The sequence below is a fragment of the Lacerta agilis genome, chromosome 9 (genome assembly GCF_009819535.1).
Source record: "Lacerta agilis isolate rLacAgi1 chromosome 9, rLacAgi1.pri, whole genome shotgun sequence".
NCBI classification, from domain to species: Eukaryota; Metazoa; Chordata; class Lepidosauria; order Squamata; family Lacertidae; genus Lacerta; species Lacerta agilis.
This window is the reverse complement of record NC_046320.1, coordinates 25,357,985-25,382,163: the sequence shown is the minus strand read 5'-3', so window position 1 is coordinate 25,382,163 and position 24,179 is coordinate 25,357,985. Positions and strand designations below refer to the sequence as shown.

At 41.6% G+C, this 24,179-nt stretch overlaps 1 protein-coding gene across 2 annotated transcripts in view; it reads left to right on the top strand.

Moving 5' to 3' along the window:
* The window catches only part of WWC2 (WW and C2 domain containing 2), a 116,392-nt gene that overhangs the window by 23,895 nt on the left and 68,318 nt on the right, over positions 1-24,179 (top strand). For both annotated transcript variants that reach the window (XM_033160114.1, XM_033160115.1), the window contains one exon: positions 18,357-18,466. In XM_033160114.1, the coding sequence (XP_033016005.1) occupies positions 18,357-18,466 (110 nt within the window). The remainder of the gene's footprint in view (positions 1-18,356; positions 18,467-24,179) is intronic.

Here is a 24,179-nt window from a genome sequence, read left to right as displayed (position 1 = left end):
CTTCAGAGGATAAAGGAATCAACCCTTTTTTAAAAAAATTATGCCATGTTTCTGGGAAGTTTCCAACAAATGGGACCAGTTGTGAAGACTGTTGGGTCATTTAAAATAATGCATTTCACCAGGTTTTCCTTAATTCTCAGAGATGCAAGTTGTATGACATCACCATAATTTATTTGGTATCCAGTGTACAGGTTATTTACACACAGTAAGACATGCACTGTTTCTAGGTGTTTGACACCTATGCTGGACTATTGCAGAAGAGGAGTATGTTGCACACACAACATATATTTAAAGCACATTTAAAGCACACACACTCCAAAAAATGGGAGCTGTAGTTTACACAACACAGGGCTACAGTTCTCAGTGCCCTTAACCCACTGCAATTCCAAGGATTCTGTGGGGGGTTGCTTTTAAGAGTGTTTTAAATATGTGCTGTATTCCTAGCCATAAGCACAATTCTTTCATGCAAATTGGGATTTTTGGAATGTGGACTTTTCATCTGGATGGGGATCTTAAAATGTGGCAGTCCCAGCTGAAATGGGACAGTTGTAGGGTGAGTAAGTAAGTATACATTGGATTGCAGCCTATTTCAGATTCTTGGTGTAATTTGGGCATCTATCATAATTACCATAGCTTCCAACCCTGTGTGTACATCTGAATCTGTTCCACTTAAGTATTTCTGAGCTGTAACTGCATGAATATATTTAAAAAGTTGTGTTGTGATTGCAGACTTGTTTCTGATCCAGGATGAGAGTGCAAAAAGGATAGTGGTATCCTTATAACAGAATTTCTACTGTGCAATTCTTTCTTTAATATTTGTCAGGAAAGTATCCCATCCTCATGCTTATGTTCACCAATGAAAGGGGTTAAACACTCCTTTATTGTGTGCTAGCAGAAGCCATACATGGAGTTATTTCCTTGCAGGGTGGGGTGAAGCAATATGATGTGTAAACTATTGTTGTTTTTAAGGAATAAGCTTCTTTCCTCGTGTGAAAGGCTTTGTTTGAAATATCTTGCTGCATAATGAAATATTATATTTACTTAGTAGCCAATTCTATAAGGTTGGGGGAAAGGCATTAATGATACCCCCATCCTGACATGCATAGTTAACCTTAAAATCAAATTATAGAGTTCCTTCCTCCCCCTTTCTTTTTTTACTGGCAAAGGATGATTTCTGAAATTAAGCAAGAATAGTAGCAAAGAATATTTTCATTAATGAGGTTGAAATACTTTGTCTTGACTGAGTGTCCTCCTTGTAAATTGGTCCATTGGGGCCAATTTGCTGCAAAATGTTTTGATCAATTGGGTCACATTTTTCTTACTAGGTCTTAAACATTATTCTGATGTTAATCAGAACTGTCCTCCATGGTTTATAAACTGTGAATAGGGATCTCATGCCCTACGTCTCTTTGCCTTCTTACCTGACCCCTGCAATTCCAGCCAGACACCTATTAATTTGCTTGCCTTCTTGTTCTCTGTCCCCAACTGCATGTTACTTGACAATGTTAGCTGGGTATGTCATTAAGGAAGAATTTCAGAAGGAGGTAAAAGCAGAACTGCAAAATAAGGCATGTCTCATTTTTTTCTGTCCCTCATATCAAGCCTCCCTTTATGAATTTATTTTGTGAATGTTCCAACCAAGTTTGCACTGATGCAAAAGTTGAGAAAGCAGTACATATCCATGAACAAGCACATGGCAGTATTATTAAACATTTATTTATTACTAGTTATTGGTGATACGCTTACTGCCTAGAGAACAGATAGTGTACAAGAGATGTACAATGACATTAATATTCTTTATGGAACTTGGGGGAAGTGTACATTTGTTTTAATTCGGAAGAATTGATAAACCGTTTAATCGAAGAATTTCTAAGTGATTTTAAAAATCTATCAATATACCGTACAATCCACATACAGTGTACTGTGTCCAGGGAATCCTGTTATCGCTGCTGCTATGAAGAGTCATTTTGAATGTATATAAGCTATACTTGAATGGTCAGTTATTGTACTTCTTCATTCCATTGCCAATTAATTCTAATCTTTGCATCCCCTCCTTTACACCCACTTGTATATATACCTGTCAGGTGAGAATTACACTGGCTGCTTCTGATGAGGTGTGATCTCATCCAAAACTCCATAATAAAGTGCCTTAGTCTTTAAGGTGATCCCACCCACAACCTGAAAGTACCTAGGCTCTCCTGTGTTCTTGGCAAGGAGCTATATTGGCACCTCTGAAACCGGGAGAGACCATGGACTAGAAACTCAAAAAGTTTGCTTTTTGTCACCTTTTGCAATCTGCCAGTGATTTCCTCCACTGCTGTTGGGGTCAGGTCTGTTCTGCTGTGCCTTCCCTGTCCTCCATCTGTCTGCTTCTTTTCCCACCTTCCCTTTCCTTTCTTCCCCCTTTCCTCCTCCTGCCACTGTCACCTGCTTTTCCCATCTTTCTTCCCTCCAAGCCCTGCTGGGTGCTCTGCTTACACTTCTGATAGTGCCATTGGCCGACTGGGGAGAGGCTCCCACAAGGCTGCTGCAACAACCCATGCCAGCAACCAGATTCCTCCTCTGGGGTGCCCAGAGGAGCCTGTGTGCCTCCCATGTTTCCCAGAGCAACTGAGGAGCAGCCCAGGGAGTGCGTGGGTGAGCAGGCGGCTCCTACCCACTCTGAGCCAGAGTGGAGAGCCATGATTTTGCACCTACCTGTGCCCTTGGGGCAACCTAACCAACCCCTAGGAACGCCCATGTCCCCAATGTTCCCAGGTATGCCAACTCTACCCCCACATTCCTGTGTTTAGCAGGGTCTGAAAGGGGCTTTGAAGCATATTTGGATGAATGCCCTTACAGGTCTCCTCATGAGCAAGACACCTACACACACATGCACGTGCAACCCCCCCCCCCCATATGTGGAGGCTTCTAAGCATGCCCAGCCAAATACCTTTGTGCTCAACCCCTGGTGGTTGGAAGGAAATGGACCTTCAGAGATGTTGGGGGCAGGGCCACTGCAAGCACCCCTGACCCCCTGTATACTTTTTGCCCTGGTGTGTTCAGACTCAGTGCCTGAAGAGGATTACCTGGTTAGCATAGGTGGTATGCTAGGCAAGAATACAGTATTGTGAAATATGAAATTCTTATCCCCTTTAGGAATAATTCTTTCTGCTGCCTGGCATTGTAATTCTGTTCAATCTCCCATTATCACTGATTCTTTGTCATGCTGGCTGGGAGCTCAGAGGAGTTATGCCCGGTGGGCCACAGGTTGGCCACACCTGAATTCTCCATTTTGTTAAACATTGACCAGTTAGGATATCTCTGAATCTGTGAGACAGTGAATTCAGGTGATGCCTAATCCTTGCTTGTCCCCATATACTTGTCCTCAGTACAAGGAGTTTTGATTTATTCTCTCATGGCTAATTACCATTAATACGCAAATTTCATGGAGCACAGGTCTTCTTCTTTTTGGAAGTCATTTAAATTAATGGCTATCATTGCACCTTGTGGCAGTGAATCCCCTAAGATAATTATATATTATGTGATGACTTTTGTCAGTCGTGAACCGAATCAGTTTCATTGGGTGATCTGCTAGGCTAGTGATATATAAAAAGAGTAGAAAGCAAGAGCTGCCAGCCCCTGCACCTTGCATCCTGACTAGGGTACTGGAAAGTTGTAACCCCATGATTTCCACTTAAAATGTCCTGAAACACTTGTTTCACTGGATGTTCTTTAGGAGAAAAAAAATCCCTAATGACTTCTTTCAATTTTTGAGCATTTGAACCCAGCTGTTCTATAGCACCCATTCTGTTGTATAGTGGTACCTTGGTTGTCGAACGTAATCCATTCCAGAAGACCGCTCGACTTCCGAAACGTTTGACAACTGAGGCACAATGGGCGGGTGGCAAATTCATTCAGAAAAATGGAGAAACGCGTCTTGGAAGCCGTTTGACTTCGAAGGTGCGTTTGAAAACGGAAGCATTCACTTCCGGGGTTTCGGTGTTTGACTTCCGAATCATTCGGCTTCCGAGGCATTCAAAAACCGAGGTTCCACTGTATCTTGCTCTGATGATGATGTCTTAAGAAAATAACTATGTTTCATAAAAGAGATAGCTATACCAGAGGTGATCTAAAATTTCATATTCAGAAGCATATACCGGACCCTTGCTTGACTCACCAGCCTATGTTTTCCTGTTTGTTTTTATTTTTACATTACAGCCTGTTGAAACCCACGTGGGTTTTGTGATCTGAGGGCAACTGGGCATTAGATGATTGTTAATTTCACATTCTTCCTCATTTGTTCTTCCCAATTAATGGGGCCAGACCTCAACCAAATAGACTTTTATCCTGCTTGGGCTATTAGCCATGCTGTTCTCTGACCTGTTTGGACTATCAGGCATGCTGTTCTTTGACCTCCTAACTGCAGTAATAATTGGGAACAAAGGAAGGATTTAACATTTTAGAGCTCCCTTGTGCAAAACAAGGTGAGGAAATGGCTGAAGCTGATCATACGTTCCTTCTCGGAGTGTTCATCCTAATTAAAGTTGCTTCACACTGTTACAGGGAACCCTAGGAGGTAAAACAAAACTGCATTACCACCACTTGCTTTCATTCGGAAGACTTTTGAATGTCAGAGAAGCTGCTCCGCAATCTTATTACACAATCTTTATCTAACCGCCTCCATAAAGGAGAATATGCTGAAATGAATCAAATGCCAGTTAGGTGGTCTTGAGTTCATATTTTTTGTCACTGGCTATTTTCCTGAGATAATGAGTTCATTATTTATTTGCTCAGTTTATTTCATTCCCATAACCCCTCCATGTTGCCACCTTATTCATTTATTTCTTAGTCCCATCAGTTAACACAACACAGAATAACATGGACAAAAAGGCAGGACCTTGCAATTTGTGTTTCAGCAGTGGGGAGTCAGAGGAACAGAACATAGGCCCAGGAAGCTAGCATAGGCCCAATGTAGATTACCAGCAGTGACAGACCTTGGTCTTTCACATTTAAGCAGCGCCCTGTGTGAAGCCAAAATTCAGAGCCCCCCCACCTCTCGCCTTCCATTCTGTGCATATGCTACATCATAGTTACACCGCCCTTCAGTGCCCGCCACCAAGGCTCGGCGCCCAGTGCAGGAGAACTAGTCATCTGGCCTAAATCCTCATCTTTGACCAGCATACCAAGTGGTAAGGTTTTCTGCCACAAATTCTGTTGCGTGGTAAAGGTTGAGGGCCTTGCCGTATTTTTCGCTCCATAAGATGCACTTTTTCCCTCCTGAAAAGTAAGGGGAAATGTCTGTGTGTCTTATGGAGCGAATGGTGGTCCCTGGAGCCGAATTGCCCAGGGGCCAAAAGCAGATTGTGCTTTTTTTTTTTAAACAAAGAGAGAAGGGGGTGTTGAAAGGAAGCCGGTGAGCAGCTGATCAGCAAGCAATCGGGAGAGAGATAAGGCTCCCTTTCTGCCCCGCCCCTTGCTCAGGCCTCCATTGTTGAATGTTCTGCAGAGGAGGCTGTTTGTTTCTCCAGCGACATGTGACTGGCTGATTAGATTATCTGTCTGAAAACTGTAGAAAGGGCTCCCTTTCCTTTCCTAAAGAAGCTGCAGAACTGTGAGTTGAACCCCATAAAAATGGGGCTTTTCCTCTTTGCAAAAGAAGCTGCACAACTGTGAGCTGATCCCTCCAAACGAGGCTTTTCCCCCTTGGCAAAAGAAGCTGCACAACTGTGAGCTGATCCTTAAAAAAGGAGCTTTTCCCTTAGCAAAAGAAGCTGCACAACCATGAGCTGACCCCCCCCCCATGAGGCTTTTCCCCCTTTGCAAAAGAAGTTGCACAACTGTGAGCTGATCCTTAAAAAAAACAGGGCTTTCCCCTTTGCAACTGTGAGCTGATCCTCAACAAAAAACAACAACAACCCGGGGCTTTCCCCCTTTCCTCCTCTAAAAACCTGGTGCGTCTTATGTTCAGGTGCTTCTTATGGAGCGAAAAATACGGTAAGTGGTAATACTCTACATTAGTCACTTTATAAGTTGATGGTCTGTATACTGATTTTGTGGTGAGTAGAAAAGGGTATTTATCTGAGCTGGAGAGCCTTGCAGCTAGTGAAAACCTTGTCTCCCCTGATTTCCCTTTATGTTTTGTAGATTTTAAGTTTTTAAGATTTTTATTCCAAGTGTTCATGTATTTTTAAAAGGTTTCAATATTTGTAGTTATCAGAAGAACTTAATGCTGGTGTGTTTGACAAGGAGCAGGATTTAAGTAGCAGGGGTGGGTTGGGCAAGAGTTGGGCTAAAGCTATTTCACAGATTGGCACTTGCCCAAACCTATCTAGTTCATAGGTGACGAAGGATTTTCCAGATTCATGTTGAGCATGCTTTTCATTGCTCCTGTAAGTCTAAGTGGAGTTGGCCTATTAATGTTTATCCTTCTCGGTTGCTATGGTGTGAAATAAATGGGACATGGGAAAGTGCTGTGAGCCTCTGAGAAATATGAGGCACTGCTTTGATTTTTGGAAGGATAGGCATGAAGGCTAGTGATATGTAAGGAATAAGAAGCTCGAGTTTGCCATTAAGAAAGGCAAGAGAATCATTCAAATAGGTTCCTGAGACAGCTCCCAGAGTTGGTGGGGCCAATGATTCCTTGTGCTGCTGCTTACAGTGACCCAGATTCATTAATGGTTAGGCTTGTTTCTCCTAGAGTAATCCTAAAGACTTGGTGCAAAGTAGCCCCTGTATATTTTATTATCCTTCTCCATGCCCATTCAACCAAATGGTGAGTGGGAGTCTCTCTTGGAGATGAGCACCAGTTTCCCCCCTCTTGGGTGCACCAGCTACTTGCCTTCCTCCTTCAGAGCACATGTCTTTGTCAGGCTATTTATTGTAATTGTCTCATGCATTCAATGCCAAGATTAGAATCAACATCTAAGAGTTGTAAAGATCAGAAAACCAAAGTTGTTCGGAGACTTCTCACCTTTCTTTCCCAGCAGGCGGTTTCTCTAATAGGCATCAACTACACAAAAGTAGATTTGGGTTGAACATAATGATTATGAGAAATAATTCTTATGGTGAGAGCCATTTGACAACAGAACCAGTTACTGGTGTGTGTGTGGGTGTACCCTTGCTTGGAAGTTGTTAAGTAGAGGTTTCAGAGCAATCTGAGGATGCTTTAGCTCTGGATTTCCTGTAGCAAGTAGAGGGTTGGACTAGAAGACTTTGAGGATGCTTTCCAGCTTTCTAAGTGACTCCAAGCAGAATAGATTCATGGGCTAGCATTACATAGGCAAAGAAAAACAGCTTGGGTTATTTGAGTGTTCATCCAACAGTATAGGAAGTCCTGCTATTAGATTTTAAAGGTTCACAGCTCATGGTACACTCATGTGTGGCAAATGAACACACAATAAAAATAAACCACATTTTTAATTTTTCCTTAATCTGTGTTTTGGGCTTTTTCACAGCCTGGAGTTGTAGGAGATAAGTGATTCTGGCAAGGGGCCTTAAGAGCTTAATTTGCGTATGGGAGAGTGATGAGGAATAAAGGAGAAAGACAAGGTTTACTAGAAAATAAGTTTATTATCTTACTTGTAATTCCCAGACCATGCAGATTTCCACATGAGAGGCTATTTTAAGCACGGGCTTTTAGGGCAATATGCAAATAATTGGGTTGCTGTTTCCCTTTGGACCTTCATGTTTTCTGAGAATAAATCTCAAGCTGGAGAGACAGGCATACATTCTCCCTCATTCCCCTTCTACACAGGAAAAGTATCAAACAAGCTGAACTGTAGTGCATGCATTTGGACATGGGATCTTTCTGTCTGTGTAGACTATCCCCAGCTGAAAAGGGAGATGGATTGTGTGGTCAGAGGGGTCTGCATTCAAATCAATGTGATGCTCTATGGTTCATTTCTTTTCCCCCTGCATGGTGAAGGGGCAGGAGAGGGAGCTTGAGACTCTTAACTGGGTTGAGATTTCTCCCTGGAAAGTAACACATGAACAGGAAATTTCGTCCGTTTTTGTTACATTTCCCTTTTATGACTTGCCTCTAGTTACCTTATCTCTCTGATGTCAAAAAACAGATAACCATTGAAATAATAAATTGTGCCCAAAGGCAATTTACACTCAATATTTTCTGGATGCTTAAACTCTACTTCCTACACAGAGCAAAACAAAATTGAAATTCCAATAGTACGCTGTGGCCTGTGGATAGAATACTTGAACTTTTGCTTCTTGTCTCCATAATGTGCAATCTTTCATATCACTTGACAGTGTGCTTTTGTAACTAAAATTCCTCCACCATTAAAAACACCTTCTAAAGGCAATTACTTAGACTATCTGCCACCCTTGCATCCTTTTTGTAGTAGAGCAATATACAGGACTGCATATACTCTGCACCTGTCAAAAATTCAGCACCATTGTAGCTCAAGAGAAACTGTTACACAACCACAATGCAGTAGCAGTTCTTTCACTGCTAATATGTAAATTCTGTCATATGTCTTTGGTGGTGCTTGCTTGAGGCTCCTACACTATGTAGGTAGTAATTAAATAAGCACTATAAACTTTGCAGAAGCAGAAAATCTAAATAAATAAGATCTGCTTGCAAGAGTTTAGACTTTTTTCAAGATAAGTAGAATAAACATTGCAGACTGTAAGTTTCAGGTAAGCTCACAGCTGAGGTGCTAAAATGCAGTAATGGAAATTCTTTTAAAATGTATTTGGGAAAGTTGTCTGATTTAACACAGGCATAAGTGGGGCCCTGGACTGCATGTGTTACCTGAGCCCAGCGCTGGAGTGTGTTCTGCTGGTGCCCAGGACATGCATGCATGTGCCAGGGGTGGGAGGGAGAACATGGAGGATGAACGGAGACTGCTGTGCCAGCCCAGTCGGCACTGCTGATGCGATGCCAGCCCCAAGCAGCTTTGAGGGCTGGGATGATCCCAGACTCACAAAGTGGTCGGGGAGGGCAGTGTGAGAAGGATGCGACATCCATATTTCAATCCCATCCTCACAAAGTTGTGTGAGGGCTAGCCAGACGGCATGAGAAGGACCCTCCATTAAAATGTTCCCGGGGCCATCGCCCCAGCAGCTCCCCCCCCAGGTGCTGTGCCCCTGCCCGAGTCTGTGGCTGATAAGGTTGAAAAAAATCTATAGAACAGGGTCTCCTTTCTTTGATAGTAATTTATGACTTACTTTATGTGCAAAGTGTGTGTGTTTGTTTTTGAACATTTAAAAGTGCAATGTCAGGGCTGGTTCAGATGCAGGTTAGCACTCAAGATGTAGAGACAAGCAGAATATTTCTTCATTCAAGAAAACATCATACCAGGTAGCAATGCTGACAAACAGGACCGGCCCCCATGAAACAGTTGCCAGGACTGAAGGTCTTTGCCTTCTACTTCCCACTAAGTCCTCCACCCCAGCCAGATGTCTCCCAAGCAACCTTATAACTACTTTGGGCAGGGGCCACTTATGGTCTTTGTTGTGCTACACGCAAAGCTTTCTGTGACCTTGGAGACAAGGAGGGAGGGGAGCTTACCGCAGTAGGAAAGGCAAGCTCCATGCATGCTTCTGCAGCCTCTTGCTCCTCCTCTGCTGCATGTCCTGAGTCTGCATTGCTTCCTGCATCTCTCTCGCTCAGGCCTGTTGCTTCTTTAGCCTCCAACCATTCTGCCTCCCCTTCATCCTCTGACTTTTCCTCAGTATCCCACCACCACTCCCCAGGCTCTGAGTTTTCCTCCTCTGAGGCTTCCCTAGGGTGTTCCCCAGCTGGTGCCTCCAACTTCTCCTCTTTGTCCACTCAGTCCCTGACATGCAACCAGTCTTGATGCAGAACAGTGGACCCCAAGGTTTCTACATGTAGCAGTGCATAGTTTGTTCTGGCAACAGGATTGAGGTGGCAGTTTAAGAAGACTGACCTTTGTTGCAACCTGAAAGGTGTGGGGGATTTTTGATTCAGAATCCCAACCAGCCTCTGCCCTGCAATATTAACAGTTAACTACATTGCAGGATTGAACTATACTGCAGGTTTCTTGTATATTACTCTTAGCCCAATCTGCAGCATGAAGACAAAGGCAATGGATAATATTGCATTGTTGGGGTGGGGGTGGGGACAATAATTTCCATCGGAATTGCAGGAGAGAAAGGTTTAAAACTTACCTCTCACTGTAATTCCCCTTGTGCTGCTCAGCTGACTGGGGAATAGCTGAGAGTGTTGAAAAGAGGGTTGGACTGCAGAAAAAGTTAATCTTTATCTGGAGTCCTCCGTTCTTCCTGCTGCTTGGCTGATCAGTTGGAGGGAATGTTGGAGGCCATGTCGGATTAGGCAGTGGGCCAGAAGACACCTGAAGAGCACAGATTGCACCCTTCTGAACAAGAAACTGAAAACAAAAATGTTTCTTGGCGTTTATACATAGTAACAAGAGAATATACAGTTTGCCCAGAGAATGTACAAGATTCAGCAAATATATAGGCTAGTATTTGCATTCCCCAAAGTGCTGAGTATTATGCATAATTGCTGAAGAATGTATAAAATTCATTCAGTATATGCCCATTTCCCAAGGCTTGTTGAAGATTATGTATATTGACCAGGAAATGTGCAATACCCGCTTTATGGAATAATGATGTGCACAGTCTTGATGAGACTTTGTAAAAGTGCACAATGTCTAGTTGTTCAACATATAAACCACTCAGTTTACATTCCCATTAAAGTACGGTGTGTGTGTGTGTGTGTGTGTGAAAGATAAAGAGGTATAAGGGAAGGGAAGAATCTCTGATTTATCCATTTATTTCAACAGGCCAATCTTGCTCCTGTCTCAAAAATAGCTTCTTGATCTGAACCAGACAGTGAGATGGCTCTCTCAACCTTTTGTATATCTGTGTCTCCCTTCAACCAGCCTCCATTCCAGGATGCTCCCTCCATTCCATCACCACCACCACCACCTCAGCAAGTCAGCATCCTGTGCCCCCTGAGCATGCTCCGCCCTCATTTAATATTTGGGGGGATTCTTCCCCTTTAGGGTTTTTTTCTTTTAAAAAATTGCACTTCTGTATACCTTGGGTTTACTCAAGGACCACTATGCATTGATGGTGCTGTTTTGGCTGCATAAGCATGAGTTGAAGGGGGAATTATTAAATTAACAACTGACCTTGATTTTATTGGCTTTGCTTTCAACTTTAGGCAAGATATACTAGGATACATAGGTGCCTAAATATGCATCCTATATTTGCTTACTCCAAAACATCCTGCAACTCCCAGTGGGACTTGTTCCCAGGTAAATATGCATAGAAGTGCAACTTACACCTGCACTCCTAAACCTAATTACTGCACATGGAAGTATGATCCACTGACTTTACTTCTGAATTGGTATAATGAAGAATTCTCCTTCTAAATAAGAACAAATTCAGTTTATTCCAGAATGCCTCTGGCAGCTTCCTAGCAGAATATGAAACTGCTGCTTTCCCCTGGTACCTGGGACTTAAATCCTAAAGGTTTCTTTTAACTACCATGTATAATCACACCATTGGTAGAGCTATCCTATTTATAGCTGAATTCCATAAGTCTTACTTTTGTCATGTTGCAATACTAAGGTTTGGATTTCAAAAACTGGAATTTAATTTTGTTTTTTGTAAGAGCTGGCAACCCACAACTTGACATAATTCTAGCAGTTTGTAATATTCCTTAAACATCTGAGACATAATGAATGTTCCTTAGGTACCGTACTTAGAACCAAGCATGTTTGTAAGATGGTTTGCAGAATCAGAACGATTGTTTTTGCTAGCATACGTTAAAAAATGCTTCTGAGATCATTTGAGTTTATTTATATGGATACTAAACTTCATAGTGGTCTTTTAGGATTAGGCTCAGGCTTGCTCATGATCCTCAAGTATGCAATCCAACTTCTGTTTCTGTCCCAACCTTCATGCAGTGATTGATCCAAAACAAGCATGTTACTTATTAATTGGGACTGCTAAATTAGTTCCCTTCTGCAAGATCTGATAATGAGCACTACCCAAGTGTATAAAAAATAGAGCTGGAACAGATTGTATGTTGAATACTTCATAAAGTTGGTCAAAGACGTGAATTCTTTTACAGCTTCTCTGTCAAGAATTGGTTATATATTAAGTTGTGATGTAGCTCTCTCTTTTTAGAGGATATGTGCATATGGCCTCTGGTTAATGATTTCCTACATTGGAAATACTTATTTTTTTCCTTGGCAATGGAACATTATTGATTGGCTTCCCCACTTTTGGCTTACTTAATCAGCTCTGCACTATTTTTTTTTTTTTAAATCTAAAGGCTACTTCATACAGCATAAAGTGGGAGGCACTTGTATTTAGAAATTAAGACATTCCTGCATCTGTGTAGATTGTAATATGTGATAGTCCCACATTTATGCAGATTGGACGCTGGCTGCCAGAGGGGGCTGGTGCACTAGGGCTACTGCAGCACATCCTTCCTAAGGAGAATGGTCAAGAATTTTTTTTTTATCCCTCCAAAGCTACAGATTTTTTAATACTTCAATTAGAACTCACAGAAGCTCCACAAACATTTCTGCCAATCAGATCTCTGCAGCATTCAACCAGTCCTAATAAAAATGTATAGCTGTCAGTCACCTGACATCACCATGATGTCAGATGACCATTTTCCCTCTCTTTTTTGGAATAATATTTATTAAGTTTTCCATTTTAACAATGCAATAAAAACCACATTAAAAACATTCCAAATGATGACCATTTTTTTCCTTTGCAGTGTGGATTGAACTTGAAAGAAAGTTTCCAGTAGGGCTTAAAGCAACTGTCAATCAGCTGATGGGTGCTATCTTCAGGTTCTCCTTTCAGCAAGGATTGGCTTCACTCTGAAGATTCAGCTGGACAAGACCTGGTTGCCCAGGAACAACCTGGAGCTTATTTTAAGGCTTGTTCCTTTGCAGCTGCATCTTTACCTCCGTACACCTGTATGACTTGGAGAAAAGGGTATTCAGAGCCAAATTTGGCTCATGATCTGGAGGTTCCCCACGACAGGTTAAACTGAGATTAGCAAGCTCAAATCAGGTTGATATCATGGTATCATGGTTTCAAATTATGGTTTGTTCTCCCTCCACAGTTCCATGAAGTCAGACATCACATAGAACTGTGGTATCTTCAGAACTAAAAGTAGCTCTGGGAGAAGAGGAGAAAGAAGGAGCACATGAGCTCAAGACGTACTGTGTCTCTTGCTCATGATGGGATATCAAGGTACATTTCTAGACCTATAAAGTGGCCTTTTATTTAACAACACTGTAGCCACAATGATGAGGAATCCCATGCAGGTGAATGAGTGACTCAATGGAGGTGATGGCTGTCTCCATCCCTTGTCCACCAGAGTGCTCTACCAAGTTGAGAAGAATGGGAAGGCAATCTTTCAGCTCCACCCCTTCTTTGCCACCTGTGTTGATAGAATACAAGGAGGTTTTACAAGCCTGCTAAGAGGCTAGTATCCTCAATATCTGTATTGGAGATTGAGGAGGTAGTTCCGTGGTAATACAGAATAGTACTCTCTTAACTAATAATGTTATACATATATTTGCAGGCTATGAACTTTTGTGGGCTTATTTACAAGGATGCTATGTACATTGCTGAAACTGAGACTAGATATGTAGAAGCAACTCCTTGAAATAAAATCAGTTTAGTGGTCAGTATCTAGCGTTTGCATTCAGGTTTGTCCATGTTCAGTGCTACAGAGTCACAAAGATGCTCTCCCTTGGAAAGCTGCCCTTCTGCCTCTCTGGAACCCTAATGTCGCCCTTTGAACATGCACACTGAGTTTCATGCTCCTGCACTGGCACAGCAGTCAGTACTAAAGACTTTAAAGTGCGCTGCAAGCCAGCATGACTCTTCCTCCCTCCTTTTCTCTTTGCCTGCTCACAGGCTGAGGGCATCTGTATTTATACTGATTAGTATCACCAATCTGCTACTGTAAAAAGGCATGTCTATTTAACATACATTTAAGTGCTAATTATCACTGACTGTAATTGCTGCATCTCGTTGCCCCACCTTACAGTTTTCTCCTTTATATACCTGCCAACTGATATTTCACTTTATGCATCTAACAATCTAACAAAGTGAGTCCACTAAAGCTTATGCCACAGTATATTTGTTAGTCTTTATGGCATCACAAGGCTTGTGGTTGTTTATAGAGGGAAGGCTGAAATCCTGAACCTGTTTACCTGGGGCTTAGCCCATTGAATTCAATAGGTTTTTTAAACAGACCTGTTTAGGATTGTATTGCCTGTTAGTTACACATGGGATGCCGAGATGTTGTCTGTTGTTGTCTTGAGTTATTGCCGTACATTTGATCTGAATAGAGACAATAGTTTCCATTCCTGCTACAGGTGTTAATTAGCTTTGCATTGTCAATTTGATTGTTTTATCACCTACTACTGCTGTTATAAAGGCCTACTGTGTTTATTTTGCACACGTACACTCAAGCAGTAATTGAATTATCACTATCTGTACTACAGTACAGTACTTGCATTTCATTTCTCTTTGATCTTGCTGCTTACAACAACTCCTCTTACAAGCATGTGAATGTTTATCTGCATCTGAGGATTACATCTGATGAAGTGAACTCTAGTCCACACAAGTTTATACCATAATAAAATTTGTTAATCTTTAGGGTGTCACAAGAGTTTTTGATATTATTGTCATTTTTTAATTACTTGCAGATGCTGCAAGTTTTAGCCTTGGTTATGTAGCCAACCTAGATGGGTCAGAGAACCCTCATTTTCTTCCATGAAGAAGCACATTGCTTGGACCATGGGTGACCAAACTGAATGAATTGGCAGAGGCAGTGGAGATTTGTGACACATTTGTGGCAAGCCTAACTATGGCACTTGGTTGGGCCAGCACTCATGCCTGCTTTTCCAGCTTTGCACTGCTTGCTGCTGCTTCCCAGATCAGTGGACAGACAACACAAATGTAATGTGGTGACATGTGCATAGAACCATTAATTTTGAAGCATTGTAAAGAAATAACAGATCTCTGCCCCAGAAAACTTGCAGTCTAAAAAACAGGAGCGAAGAGTGTGAGGAGGGGTAACCAACATAGTCTGTTTAACACTCCAATTTTTTCTACATTCAGTGAGCTCCCATCACTGGTTTGGGAAGTGGTATACATACCATGTTAGCCACAATCCATATCTATCCTGTTGTTTCTTATGAAATACTGTGTTTTGTTGTACTTTCCTCCAAACCAGCTACATGAAAAGTTTCATGCTTAAATATTAACCGGAATTGCATAAAGACCACCTTCTAAAGGAGAAGGTTCAGCAGATAGTGAACTGTTTCAAGTGCTAGTGAGAGAGGAAGACGTTTGATTTCCTCCCATCTTCGCACACTGGTTCATAACCGCATGAACCGTTCTCTCTTTTCTGTCTCCCATCCCATCACATTTTCATCTTAACTAAGTGACCCAACCCTATTTAGTTTATTTATTTGTTTGTTTGTTTATTTTATTGCCACTTAATCATCCCTGTCCCACAAGCTTGTAGTTCTTATCCCACCCACTTTATTCTCAGAACAAAATTGTGAGATAGATAAGATGGAGAGTTAGAAACTTGCCCAAGATTACCCAGTGAGCCTCATGACTGAGCTGAAATTTCACTCAAGGCATGCCAGCTTTTAGTCAAGCCCTTATTCGCTGCACCACTCTGCCTGGCTCTACCTTTTGCCTTTCTCCTGAGAGAAAATCAGGAGATTTTTATTTGTACCCTGTAAGGCTCTATGATATCCACCCTAAGTTAGGGAAAGCAGAAACAACATACTTAGTATTCTAAATGTGAGTTTGCTATAGATTTATATAATGATATTATGATACTTGCTGTTTCATTTTCAATTTATTTTCTGTGAATTCCCATCACTGAATTTTCCTTCTCACTTCCCCAGCACACAGAGCCAATGTCTTCAGTGATCTATTTGCTATCATACCACCCCCAGGTTTTTTCTTGGGTAGTTACAGCCCATAGACCTGATCACCGTATCACGCTGTTGCATTTTACTGTATAAATTGCCTTTCAGTATTATTTTTATTAAGCCATATTCTTGGCTTCCTTGTCAGTCTTCTATATTCCTCTGAAGTTTCTAACTTTGGTCAGAAATTGAGTGCAAGGTTATAGTGGTGAAAGGGCTTCACCCTTTTTGATATCCCTCAGACTCCAGTTTCTAGAGATATTATAGCCTCTTTGCTCACATCATGACAGTTCATGGAATTTGCTGATAGATCCTGCTCTAGCAAGAAGCAAGCTATTTCCCTCCCAAGACGTCTTTCTGCAATTATTTATTAGATGTTTGGGTTAGGCAGAGCCGTAGCTATAGGAAGAAGAGAAGAAGAGTTTGGATTTGATATCCCACTTTATCACTACTCGAAGGAGTCTAAAAGCAGCTAACATTCTCCTTTCCCTTCGTCCCCCACAACAAACACTCTGTGAGATGAGTGGGGCTGAGAGACTTCAAAGAAGTGTGACTGGCCAAGGTCACCCAGCAGCTGCATGTGGAGGAGCGGAGACACAAACCCGGTTCCCCAGACAGATTATGAGTCTACCGCTCTTAACCACGACAACACACTGGCTCTCATGTGGGCTAGCCGAGTGCTTTGGCCTGGATGAAGCCACCAGAGAGGCGCCATTCATTGAGACTTCCAGCCTGTGTCTGTGTGTGTACGCAAATGTGCATGGGGTGAGTGCCAAACTGGGTCTTTGACTCGGGTGAAATAAAGCCTAGTTTCCCGCCTGGGTTAGTATACTACAACAGAGTCTCTTAACAAGAATCCTTAACAAGGTTAATAAAAGGGCAATCAACCTTGTGTATGTATTATTTATGTATGCTACTACACTGCAGCCCATGTTTAGTTAGACCAAAAATAGAAAACGAGCACGGTCCCAACCAAAGAAGAATGGCAACTTAAAGTTGACAGAATTTGCACAACTTGCAGACTTAACATATCGAAGAAGAGAACAAGAAGAACATACCTTTAAAGAAGATTGGAAAACATTTATTGAATATATGGGAAATAATTGTGTACAGCTGAAAATGCTGGCAGCATTAAGATAAATTCAACAGTGTAAATAAGTTTTGATGGATGGAATACTGATTGGTATAGGTTTTTTTTTGTAAAATATGCAGGGATTTACGATATGTAAAATGAACCCTGGAAAGAGAAGAAGAGAAGTCATTGATATCTTAAGGATGTAAAATGAGTATTTTAAATTGTAAAACAGAAAATTTAATAAAAATTATATATTTAAGAAAGGTTGCAGGGTTTTGGACTTTCTACTGTATAGAAAAGGCAAGTAGGAGGCATGGAGAAAGTGGATGGAGAAAAGTTTTTCTCCCTCTCGTAACACTTGAACCCATGGACATCTGGAGAAGCTGAATGTTGGAAGATTGATAAGCAAAAGGACTTCTTCATGCAGTGCATAGTTAAACTGTTGAATTCACTCTCACATGAGGCAATGATGGCCACCAACCTAGACGGCTTTAAAGGAGGATTAGACAAAATTCATGGAGAAGGGTATTTATGGCTACTAGGCATGATGGCTATCCTCTGCCTCCACAGTAATGCTTCTCATTGTGAATTACTGAATTCCAAAGGAGGGGAGAGAGTGCTCTTGTGCCCAAATCCTGCTTGTGGGCTTTTTCTTCCATTTTTCTTTATTAAATTTCTATACTGCCCTTCACAGGGGTTTACAATATAAGAATACAAATATACATAACATAGTAACAACAGCAACAAAAACCACAGTTTAAAAGGCCATAGATAGTTTGATTAGCCAAAGGCCTAGGAGAAGAGGAATTTTTTTTCTTGGCACCCAAAGATATGTAACAAAAGCGCCAGGCGAGCTTTTCTAACAGGCATCTGGTTGGTCACTTTCAGAACAGGATGCGGGACTAGATGGACCATTGGCCTGATACAGCAAGTTGTTATATTTTTAACCTAAGTTAGGCAAATCTTCAAATTTGTCTTCTGGGTTTATACGGGATGATGTCAGTCCAGTTTAATTCCGCTCTGCCCCATCAAGGAGGGGCTCTGATTTTTAGAGCAAAGAGGGCACATCATAGCTCTGGAAAACGGGTGTTCCAGAATGGCATCTTGTTTGGCCTTGAGAAAAGGCATATATTGAAGATTTCCTTGATTCTGTTTAGACATCTCAGACGTTGGTTTTTTAGTCTTTTACCCTTGTCAGTTCATCCTAAACAAACCTTTCTCTCTTCCTCGTTTGATAGTGGAGATATCGAACAGGATAGTGCCTGAAGTGACACTTCTGAATTACTTTGCCTAATTTTCTGCATGTGTATGTCTAGGAAAAATTCCATAATCTTAATTCAATTACTTTCTGGTTTTGTTTTTAGGTTAACAAAGCCATTATCCTTTGCAGACTGTGTTGGAGATGAGCTACCATGGGGATGGGAAGCTGCATACGATCCTCAGATTGGTGTCTACTATATCGACCACATAAACCGTAAGTGTTTTCTCTAAGTGCTTTATTGATTATATAAGAAGGCTTAGCCAGATTAGACTCTGTTGTTAGACTCTTAACAAGAACTTGAAGAGGAGAGATTTCTTATGAGACAGTCAAAACTCCCCATAGCAATTCTTTTAGTGCTTTTCCTAAGAAAATAAATGAATGTCTACCGCTGCTACTCCCCCCCCACTTCCTTCCTTCCTTTTTAAAAAACTGCTCTTATATCCTTCTGTCTGTCAAGGACACTTAAAACTGAGGTTCTCAAAATGGAGATCAGAATTGCACAGGATTGACTGTTAACCTTAAAACCTCTGTGCCACTAATTAAAACATTCTGTTTTTCTGTTTATACAAACATAAGGAATAACTCCCCATCTTTGCCAAAACTTAACATTCTGATTGGTCTCTCTGTAAGCCAGAAACACAAAATCCAGAAGATGCTGGAACACTATTCAGTAAATATATTCAAAGGAAACTGCATTAAATCTAAATATAACCATATATTCATAATTGCTTTTGTGCTGTGGTTTTCAAACCGAGGGATCCTCAAAGTGAAGGTGAGTCATGGCAGGCAGGCTTCCATGAAAGCCAGCTTGCTCACAGATGTCAATCTTTCCCTGCATTGTGCAACCACAGGGGAATGCTGGGTGTTTTCTGGGATGCATTCTCAGTAGGCTCAGTAGACCTGACTAGCACCCCATGTAAGCTGTATGTCTGCCCCAGAACTTGCCCCAGAATTCTTTGCCATAGGTAGAAGTTTCTCAGTTGGTAAGTTAATGTCCCACATCTAGACATTATAGAGACTGAATTTTGCTACAGTGGTCCCTCTAGTTACGAACTTAATTCGTTCCGGAGGTCCGTTCTTCACCTGAAACTGTTCTTAACTAGAGGTATGCTTTCGCTAACGGGGCCTCTTGCTGCCGCTGCGCCGCCAGCACACGATTTCTGTTCTCATCCTGGGACAAAGTTCTCAACTCGAGGTGACTCTTCCAGGTTAGTGGAGTTTGTAACCTGAAGTGTTTGTAACCTGAGGCGTTTGTAACTCAAGGTACCACTGTACTTCTGACAGTATGGGTGATATAAAAACCTCAGAAGTAGCTGATCTAATGACACACAAATGGTCCCAAAATTATTAGTTGGGAGTTGCATGTCGGCTGTACAGAGTGACGTTCCATTGCACAAGCAGAGGTTCACAAGCATAGCATTGGATACAACCCAGTGTAATTGCTTACTACTTTTCATTTAAGAATTTCTGTCATCTGTGCTGCTGAGATGTTACTTGTTAAAAAGTAGTGAAGAGCTTAATCTTCTTGGAACTGTCTGAGCTCTGTGTAGCTTGAGATTTTAAAAATTGTTTTTAATAACAATAAAACCAATTTTGGAAAAGTAGACATAGCACAAAAGGAAAGCCTGAGTACTTCATGTACTACAATGGTGTACTCTCAGCCTCGCCACAGAGAGAACAAAGTAACATCCTTCATGTTTGTATACCATAACCTGTGAAAGAGCCTGTACATGTATGCACATAGAGTTTCCCCATGTTATGATGATCACATGTTGCAGGAACACGTGGAGTCTACTGGTATTACCCCTATTCTCTACCCATATGCACATTTACTCTAAACCAATGTAGTGTCTATAGCCTAGTAGTGACATTTTATCACCAATCATCAGATATAATAGTAGGGTCTTGCTAACAAATGCTCATATCAAAATAAAACCAGGCTCCAAGGGACTGGAGCAATTCTTGTCTCTTTAAAATAGAGCACCAGCAGAAAAGGGGTTATCACTTGGGTAAGATACGATTAAAACATTTCTATTCTAATTGACCCTGATAAATATTAAAAGGTGGCTTACTGAAGTCATAATGGTCCATCTAAAGAGCATGCTGTGAAGAAAGGAGAGCCATGGACCAGCTATTGGTTATTATTATCCTAGATTATAACCGGACATGCTTGTCTGAGAAATAAGATTAAAACTGCATTAAAATCAGAGGCCATAAAGTACTATGTTTTGTAGTATGCTAAAAATATTTACAGTGCTAAGATCCATACTTGAGGCATCAAGGATGAAGAAACAAACAAGATACGAACTATGCCTAATGCCTATAGCAAACCTGAGGCAGCCTGTTTGGAATTTGTTTACATGGCGGGTTTTTACTGGGCATGCTGCACTGGAATGCAACAAAATACACATATTTGTAATGAACTGCCCCTTCTCCTGCTGTGGGCTTTAAAATGTGTGTAGGGGTGAGGTTTTTGAGGGGGTGTTTTTGTAAATGTGTTTTATGGAAGGTGGTGGAATGGATGTACTTTTGTTTTGCTGAACTGGTTTTACCTCATTGTTTGAGACTGAGGTTTCAGGTACTTAATGCTCTCTTAGTGGTATATTAATCCATGTTGACGGAGCAATTTTGGTGAAACTTTTCTGGAGTGCAGTAGACATCAGGTATGTGGGGTATTGGAGTGGGTGTTCTGAAGAGAGCATTCTTTGTTTGAGTTACTGGATGGTAAACTGCCTGTGATAAGGGTCAGAGGCAGGTCATTTGTCTTACATGCTAAAGTTGAGATTATAGCTTTAATTCTCCTGCCTGGAATGCAGCGGTCTGATAATTGCTAACTGCAGCACACAGGAGTTTACCAAAAGTTTCATTAACTTTTAGCTGTAGAAATGGCAGTTTGGGGAGGCATTTGTATACATTATCAGTTGTGCAGAAATGTATATGATGTATTAACAGCTGCACCACTTGCATTAGTGTTAGTCTTTGCACTGTTGGAAGCAACATATCTCCTTTTTCTCAGCCCATGAGCATTTTGCTTTTTAAAAGAAATGGATACCAAACTATGCCGGCTATTATTTTAGGTAGGAGGATAATGTTGCATCCCAAGCCTTTTTATGTACCAGTAGCCTGAATTCTTTTGAAACAGCTGGCATGGTGTGGTGGCTAAGACTGAGAGCTGTCAAACCATGGTGTTCCTGGTTCTAGGATTGTCCTTTCCATGAATTCACGAGGAGGCCTTAGTTAAGGCACTGCTTTCTCAGCCTCTGTAGATGGTGGTGGATTATGGCAGTGTTTTTCAACCACTGTTCCGTGGCACACTAGTGTGCCGCGAGATGTTGCCTGGTGTGCCGTGGGAAAATTACTTTATATATAGTCAATATAGGCACAGAGTTAAATTTTTTAACATTTTCTAATGGTGGTGTGCCTCGTGATTTTTTTCATGAAACAAGTGTGCCTTTGCCCAAAAAAGGTTGAAAAACACTGGATTATGGGATGAATGTTCAAATATGCCAACCAAAGCCCCACATAAATGTTAAGTATTATTGTTGAAACCGTAAGAATCCCAAGCCCTTAGCCGTTCTGAAGAATTGACTTTCAATATGTGATGACTGTTGGGCTTCATTTACTACCTCCTTTTTTCCATTTTGGTATGGTTTCAGTGTTGCAGTTCAATAAATCAAAGTAGCATATCAGCAGCGCTGCTTGGATAAGTTTCCAATTTGTATTGTAGGCTCAGGATCAGAAAGCAAAAACAGTTAAGAAGAATCCCTTGTTTAGTCTTTAGCTTGCTCAAAATATATTTAAGTTCACCTAACTCACGTATGCAATTTTCTTTTTGAAAAGGTACCTCAGGGCTTTTTACATAATTTCAGAATTACAACACTAGTACAAAATAAGGGCACCATGTCTACCAATAGTAGCTTTTTCATTTATGTAAGCTGTTGACAGAGAAATGGCGGGTATATGTAAGTATATATATTCAGAAACTTGTGAGAGAGGTGGCACAGCCACTGTCACAGTCACTGTCACAACCCACTATTGATTAGTTATTGTTTGTGCACAACTTCTGGTTCTACAGTTGAGTTACTATATACAAGAGGGGCTTTGGTAAGCTGTTTGCACAACCAGAACTTACGTGGCCTATTCTAGCCAGGCAAGGAGATTGTACTGGAAAAATCTGGAGCAAGGAAATGCAAGAAGGGCTACCTCCTGGAGTTGTTGCACTGTTGCAGCAACACTGAGCAGCCGGAGACTCAGGGCTTTCCCAAAACCCAGTTCCAGCACCACTCAGGTGGCTGCCATTGCCATTATAAGAGAACAAGGGAGGTGTTCATGGTGAGTTTTGGCACCTCTTTTTCTGGAAATACAGTACTTTAGAGACTGGTGGTTGGTTTTTTGTTTTGTTTTTTAAAGTGGACCTATAGCCTCACATCTTTCTGGAGCTTCTTACAGCCAGTATCCAGAGCACGTATGGGGTTTGTGTTTCCCTCCTACGTTATCCAGTTGGATGGTAGGTCTGAGGCTGTTAGTTGGGCATTGAGTCACCATACCGGAACTTCTGCCCAGGCAGAATTGCCACTAGTTCTGAATTCCTGGAGAGAATGATGGGCAAGCCCAGGTCTGGAATCAAGGTCCCAATAAGGGACAGTGGGATCCCTCATATTGGAGGCCCATAGTGGAAGACTATTATTCTGGGGAAGGGGCTCTGGCTGAGCTTCATGAAGCATGGAGTCTCCAGGTCTCAATTTGTGCTAGAGGGCTCTCTGGGACCATGTTCCTCCTCCTCTGCACAGGAGATCTCATTGGGGCTCAGTTCTGAGTCTGGATCCTGATGCAGGAGAAGAGAAAACAGAATCTAATGCTACAGTCACACACACACACTAAAACGAGTTGGACCAAACCCCAAGACATATTTAAGCAAACTAGTACCGTTGCCCATATAACATCTGTACAGTTTCCCCCTCAAAAGACAAACACTAAGTCTGATTGCTGAAAGAACAGGTACCGGTAATCTTTTTTTTTTTTTTTTTTGCACAGGACAGGTACAGTTACAACTAGAAAAAACACAGCATTATCCTCAAATGTCTTGAGAAAAGACACCTTCTTATAACAGCTTGACTTGTAAGTTGCTAGAAATCCTCTCCACTTCTCACAAGCCACAGTGTTGGAACTAATGTTTAACCAAGTCAAAATATTTTGCAGGAGCCTGAAGCTACTAACCGATGTAAGCATCTCACCCATCATGATCTGAAAAGAGTTGTGTAATATAATGTATCATTTGTGGCCATTTCAGCAACATGTTCACATGTTTTATCCACCCCCCACCCCCCTCCGTGTTGCTACTTTTATGTTTCTGGCAGGATTTCCGTTCTGTGCCAAATGCATGGAGGCAGATGATGGATTTAAATAGCGCGCACGCACGCACGCATATACACACACCCTTGGCTTGAGATCTCAACATATAAATGGTTATTTTTCTAAAACATCTACTAACTTCAAATGAAAATGCCAATGTCTGATGACTCTCACTATGATGCAGACTTCATGACCCTTCATCACAATGGCAATTTGTATGTTTGTGTCCATTTTTTTTTTGTAAAGCGTTTGTGTCCATTGTTGTTGTTGACTTCCTGCTGCTTATGAATGGTTCCCTTGTAAGGTTCTCAAAGTTTATAGACCGAACAAATGTCTTGTGTCTTTCTCTGAATCAACGGCACAGACTGTTCTTTAGTACCTGGAGACATAGGTGAAGTATACTGGCGGTGAGAGGATTATTTGCTCCTGGGCCCTTTTCTGTACAAGTCCTGGCAGGATTGGGATTGGAGATCCCAGTTAGGAGCACTGGAACAGAAAGCGTTTGCCCAGAAGCATTTATGTCAGGTAATGCCCGTTCCCACCAACTTCGAGTACCGGAAGAGGCGTTGGGATG